Raw genomic sequence first — 6,874 nt, 5'->3', positions numbered from 1 at the left:
CTATTTCTGTAAGTTCACCCTGGACAGTGCATTCCTCAGAGCCTGGTGGACCTGCTTGTTGCGCAGGGTGTAGATGACAGGGTTCAGAAGCGGGGTCAGCACTGTGTTCACGAGAGCAGCCGCCCTGTTGGATTCCAGCCGGCTTGTTTGCCTCGGTTTCACATAAATAAACACGCAGCTGCCGTACATGAGAGAGAGGACGATGAGGTGGGATGAGCAGGTGGAGAAAGCTTTCTGTCGCTCCCTGGCCGATGGAAGGTGCATGACCGAGAAGAGTATGTTGATATAGGCAAAAACAGATGTGATGATAGATGTGCAAAGGACAACCAAGGCGACACCAAAAGCCATTCTTTCAAGAGATTTAGTGTCTGAACAGGAGAGATGAAGTAAGGAGCCAAGGTCACAGAAGAAATGGGGGATGACATTGGAGCCACAGAAAGACAAACAGGAGAGCTTCAGGATTACAGCAGTCATCAGAAGGAAGGAAAGCACATAGCTGAAGAAAACCAGAAGGAAACAGACCCTGGCGTTCATGATGGTTGGGTAGTGCAGAGGCTTGCAAATGGCCAGGTAGCGATCCAAGGACATCACAGCCATATGGAAGAAAATTGTTGACCCAAGAAACAAAAAGAAAAAGGCTTGCGTGATGCAAGAAGCGAAATGAATCGCTCTGTCTCTAAAAAGAAAGATGGAGAGCAGTTTGGGGATTACGGTGGAGACGAACCAGCCTTCACAGAAGGAGAAACTTCTGAGGAAGAAGTACATAGGGGTCTGCAGGTGAGGGTCAGTCCAAGTGATGGCGATTATGAGTGTGTTTCCTACGACTGAGGCCAGATAGACCAGCAGGTGCACTGCAAAGAGGACCTTGCCCAGGTGCTGAGCCACATGGAACCCCTCCAGCACAAACTCCACCACCGTGGTCTCATTCCTCGGCTCCATCCTTGCTCCTGATATTCTTGCCATCAACCTTCTTCATTTGTTAGGCAAATCTGCTATCATCAAAGAATAAATAATTGAATTGGTGGCCACTTCTTTTAAAAGTTGTTTGCCCTAAGTGCGGGGCCTGCAGGGGTCTGCACCAGGCCATTAGCTTAGTGTTGTGTAGAACTCCTAACAGTGGGATCAGTATGTCTCTGATTCTTTTGCCCAATCTTGGGACCCCTTTCCTCCTGTTGGTTTGCCTTGTCCAGCTTCATTTTGAGAGCTTTTGCCTTGTCTTATTGTATCTTGTTTTGTTGTGTTCGGTTGTAGGCTCTTGGAGGCCTGCTCTTTTCTGAAGGGAAATGGAAGAAGAGTGGATCTAGGGGAGATGGGGAGAGGTTAGAGGAATTGAGGGGAACTGGATGTATTATATGAGAAAAGAACTTATGTTCAATTTTTAAAATGTTCAAATAAAATTGATTGCTCTTATTACTCTAAGGAGTCATATTTTAATTGAAAATACTTTATTGTAAATTATTTTTACATTTCTCACTTCTAAAATAGAGGTATGAAATGTGTAGTCTGGTTTTGTGTTGATTTTCAGAATCGCATAGTCTTAAAAATATTATCTCTGGATAATATCACATAAGGTAAAGAATAAAAACCGAGAACGATGCTTTTGAAGGTGAAACACACAAGTACCACAGAACACTGCAGGTGTCACCCTACAGAAAACAGTGCTGGTGTCTGGACTGCAGACGTGTGTCCTGGAGGCCTCCTATGTGCTGACTGTAGCCTCCGGAAATAGCATGAAATGGCTGTGCTCCGACTATCCTAATCCCAAGCTGATTTTTAAACAAAGTCTGTGCAGAATGAGTTATTTCCCACTTCCCAGAAGGGGTAAAAATGCTGCCTACCATGAGATTCTCATAGCTCTCCAGTGAGGTTGAAAGGGACTCTGTGTGAAGATGGCAAACAAGTGCAATGGAATTTTATCCAGGCACAAGGAAGAAAAACAGAACGTGTAACTCCATGTCCTGCCCCAGCTACTATCCTTGCAGAACGGGAGTTTCTGATTCTGCTGTCCTTCACAATTTGTCCATGGCCCTTGCCTTCCTGTAAACATTGTTAATAGAAGGTTCCGCTGCAAATCGAATCAAGAACTGAAGGCACATTGTTATTTCAAAGACATTGCCCCATAGAAGGCAGAATGATGGGTGACAGCTCTAAGAGGAAGAGTCTGGGGATCTGAGGGAAACTGGTGCTCCAGTGTCAACACTCAACACTAGTCAGCTCGGTTTAATTTCCTGGCTGCCCAGATCGACGGCTTTAACTGTCCAGGAACCACGGTGCTAGCTTAATGACCAATCTGTTTCAAATTGCACATCCTCCCTTTGGCCACATACTTACCAGGAAGCAGATCCCAGGAAAAGAAATGCTTTACTTAATTCTTCCTTCTCCCAACCAAGTAAAATCCTCCCCCTAGGCAAGAGAAAAAAACAAAAGTAAAAGAACACTCTTAAATGAGAGCTGTAATGTCTTTGACCTACAAATCAAATAATACAGGATTTATTATTTCAAGACAGAAAATTATTTCTAAATAATCGTTCTATGGAATTGTCATCCATTCCTTGAGACATGATAGCACACCCACTCCACAAAGTGCATTAACTTTATATGGGACCTAATATGAATATCATACCTCCTGGTTGTACAGCCATTCAAAGAAACTTAGGGAAAGAGGACCATAAAAGTGAAATCTTCTTGTTTGTGGAGGTTGGTAGCTATTTTCTTTTCAGCTAGTTATAGAAGTCCATTACGCATAACTGAAAATAATTGTAGTCATAAATGATAATACATTTATAAACCCTATGATATACTACTACAGGATTGTTTACTATCATGGGTATAGTCACACAAGGTCCAAAAGGACAAACCTCTAGGACATTCATTAGAGAAATATGAGAATTGGATTTTAAAAAAACAGCATAATCCCAGGAGACATTTTATTGTTCATTGTTGGAAATAGAAAAATTCAGGAGAATATTATAATTAAGATTGTATAGGGCAACCTTCTGACCTCACTCAATAATCCTCATGGTCCTCTATAGTATTCAGATACCTCTTTAGAGGTATATTTTTCATGGTTCCCAAAATTACTTGTGTGAGGAAATACAGAATTATGTTGTACATAGTTTATCAAATTCTCAAATATTTATTTCCATTTTATGTGTAATGTTTTCCTACTTGTATATATGTGTACCATCACATCATATGTAAGTCTGTTACCTGTGGATGCCACAGAGTTAGTCAGAGCCCCCTGGAACCATAGTTATTGATGGCTGTGATCTGCCACTTGGATGCCACAGAGTTAGTCAGAGCCCCCTGGAACCATAGTTATTTATGGCTGTGATCTGCCACTTGGATGCCACAGAGTTAGTCAGAGCCCCCTGGAACCATAGTTACTCATGGCTGTGATCTGCCACTTGGATGCCACCAGAGTTAGTCAGAGCCCCCTGGAACCATAGTTACTCATGGCTGTGATCTGCCACTGGGATCCTGGGAAGTGAACTTGGGCTCTCTATAAGAGAATAAGTGTTCTGAACTGCTGAGCCATCTCTCCAGCCCCACAGTTCACATACTTTAAAATGAAGAAATTTAAGTGTACAGAGAGATTCTTATAAAAAGGAGAGTCATGTAACCACCTCTCAAACTTTGACATTTCCCACTTTGCTATAAATTTCTTTGTCCCTAGATTAGGGATACAAGGGTCATACCTAAATATAATAAAAGCTATTTACAGCAAGCCAATAGCTAACATTAAATTAAACGGAGAGAAACTCAAAGCCATCCCACTAAAATCAGGAACACGACAAGGTTGTCCACTCTCTCCATACCTCTTCAATATAGGGCTTGAAGTTCTAGCAATAGCAATAAAACAACATAAGGGGATCAAAGGGATTCGAATTGGAAAGGAAGAAGTTAAACTTTCATTATTTGCAGATGATATGATAGTGTACATAAGTGACCCCAAAAACTCCACCAAAGAAATCCTACAGCTGATAAACACCTTTAGTAGCGTGGCAGGATACAAGATCAATTCCAAAAAATCAGTTGCCCTCCTATACACAAAGGATAAGGAAGCAGAGAGGGAAATCAGAGAAGCATCACCTTTCACGATAGCCACAAATAGCATAAAATATCTTGAGGTAACTCTAACCAAGGAAGTGAAGGATCTATTTGGCAAGAACTTTAAGTCTTTGAAGAAAGAAATTGAGGAAGATACCAGAAAATGGAAGGATCTCCCTTGCTCCTGGATTAGGAGGATCAACATAGTAAAAATGGCAATTCTACCAAGGGCAATTTATAGATTCAATGCAATCCCCATTAAAATCCCATCAAAATTCTTCACAGATCTTGAGAGGACAATAATCAACTTTATATGGAAAAACAAAAAACCCAGGATAAACAATCTTATACAATAAAGGAACTTCTGGAGGCATTACCGTCCCTGACTTCAAACTCTATTACAGAGCTACAGTAATGAAAACAGTGTGGTATTGGCATAAAAACAGAGAAGTCGATCAATGGAATTGAGTAGAAGACCCGGATTTTAACCCATAAACCTATGAACACCTGATTTTCGATAAAAGGGCTAAAAGTATACAATGTAAGAAAGAGAGCATCTTCAGCAAATGGTGCTGGCAGAACTGGTTGTCAACCTGTAGAAGAAGGAAAATAGATCCATATCTATCACCATGCACAAAACTCAAGTGCAAATGGATTAAAGACCTCAATATCAGTCTGATCACACTGAACCTGATAGAAGAGAAAGTGGGAAGTACTCTACAACAGATGGGCACAGGAGATCACTTCCTAGGTATATCCCCAACAGCACAGAAATTAAGGACAACATTGAATAAATGGGACCTCCTGAAACTGAGAAGCTTCTGTAAAGCAAAGGACACTGTCACTAAGACAAAAAGGCAACCCACTGACTGGGAGAAGATCGTCACTAACCCTGCAACAAACAAAGGTCTGATCTCCAAAATATATAAAGAGCTCAAGAAACTAGACTTTAAAATGCCAATTAACCCAATTAAAAAAAATGGGGCACTGAACTGAATAGAGAATTCTCAACAGAAGAAGTTCAAATGGCCAAAAGACACTTAAGGTCATGCTCAACCTCCTTAGCGATCAGGGAAATGCAAATCAAAACAACTTTGAGATATCATCTTACACCTGTCAGAATGGCTAAAATCAAAAACACCAATGATAGCCTTTGCTGGAGAGGATGTGGAGAAAGGGGTACACTCATCCATTGCTGGTGGGAATGCAAACTTGTGCAACCACTTTGGAAATCAGTGTGGCGATTTCTCAGGAAATTAGGGATCAACCTACCCCTGGACCCAGCAATACCACTCTTGGGAATATACCCAAGAGATGCCCTATCATATGACAAAAGCATTTGTTCAACTATGTTCATAACAGCATTATTTGTAATAGCCAGAACCTGGAAACAACCTAGATGCCCTTCAATGGAAGAATGGATGAAGAAAGTGTGGAATATATACATATTAGAGTACTACTCAGTGGTAAAAAACAATGACATCTTGAATTTTGCATGCAAATGGATGGAAATAGAAAACACTATCCTGAGTGAGGTAACCAGACCCAAAAAGATGAACATGGGATGTACTCACTCATAATTGGTTTCTAGTCATAAATAAAGGACATTGAGCCTATAATTTGTGGTCCTAGAGAAGCTAAATAAGAAGGTGAACCCAAAGAAAAACATAGTCATCTGCCTGGATATGGGAAGTAAACAAGATTGCCGGGCAAAATCTGGGAACTTCGGGGTGAGGTGGGATGAGGGTAAGGGGAAATGGGGTGAGAAAAGTGAGAAGGGGAGGATGGGGGGAGCTTGGGGGAATGGGATGGTTGGGATAAAGAAAGGGTCGATATGGGAGCAGGGAATTATATATCCTTATTAAAGAAGCCATCTTAGGGTTGGCAAGAGGTGTCCAGGGAGATGTCCCCAGCTAGTACCTTGGGCAACTGAGGAGAGGGAACCTGAAATGACCCTATCCTATAGCCATACTGATGAATATCTTACACATCACCTTAGAACCTTCATTTGGCGATGGATGGAGATAGAAACAGAGACCCACATTGGAGCACCAGACTGAGATCCCAAGGTCCAAATGAAGAACAGAAGGAGGGAGAACATGAACAAGGAAGTCAGGACCGCAAGGGGTGCACCCACCCACTGTGACAGTGGGGCTGATCTATTGGGAGCTCACCAAGGCCAGCTGGACTGGGACTGAAGAAGCATGGGAGAAAACCAGACTCTCTGAACATGGCGGACAATGAAGGCTGCTGAGAAGCCAAGGACAATGGCACTGGGTTTTGATCCTACTGCATGAACTGGCTTTGTGGGAGCCTAACCTGTTTGGATGCTCACCTTCCTAGACCTGGATGAAAGGGGGAGGACTTTGGACTTCCCACAGGGCAGGGAATCTGGACTGCTCTTCAGACTTGAGAGTTAAGGGGAATGGAGTAGGGGGAGGGGGAGGAAAAAAGGAGTGGAAGGAGGGGGAGGAGGGAAGGGAGGAGGCAGAAATTTTTTTCAACAAATAAATAAATAAATAATCAATATCAAAGATATAAGAAAAATTTCTTTGTCCCTTTACAATAAGTAACTCTCCCTGAAAGAAAACAATGGCTATAATTTCTACCATCAAAGTGCTTTTGCCTGTTCATGACCAGGGCACAGCAGATGTCCTCTGGCGTAGCCTTTGCTGCCCTTCAGCAGGTGTCTGAGGTCCACTAACACTGGGTCAGTGTCAGTCATCTAGTCTTATATATTCACTATCTTTTTTTTTTTTTTTTGGATTTTTCGAGACAGGGTTTCTCTGTGGCTTTGGAGCCCGTCCTGGAACTAGCTCTGTAG

At 42.1% G+C, this 6,874-nt stretch overlaps 1 protein-coding gene across 1 annotated transcript; it reads right to left on the bottom strand.

Annotated features, from left to right (window-relative positions):
* Positions 1–963, bottom strand: LOC102002231 (olfactory receptor 6C75-like). Its single transcript, XM_005365068.2, has one exon. It carries the CDS (start codon positions 961–963, stop codon positions 1–3), a length of 963 nt encoding a protein of 320 aa, XP_005365125.1.
* Positions 964–6,874: the final 5,911 nt, after the last annotated feature.

This window comes from Microtus ochrogaster, unplaced genomic scaffold (genome assembly GCF_000317375.1).
Source record: "Microtus ochrogaster isolate Prairie Vole_2 unplaced genomic scaffold, MicOch1.0 UNK1, whole genome shotgun sequence".
In the NCBI taxonomy this organism is placed as follows: Eukaryota; Metazoa; Chordata; class Mammalia; order Rodentia; family Cricetidae; genus Microtus; species Microtus ochrogaster.
Note: the sequence above shows the minus strand (reverse complement) of the source record. Positions and strands in the feature narration are given on the sequence as shown.

Bases quoted from the DNA above. Each gene is read 5' to 3' on its own strand.
- LOC102002231 (XM_005365068.2), bottom strand. From the start codon at position 963: ATGGCAAGAATATCAGGAGCAAGGATGGAGCCGAGGAATGAGACCACG.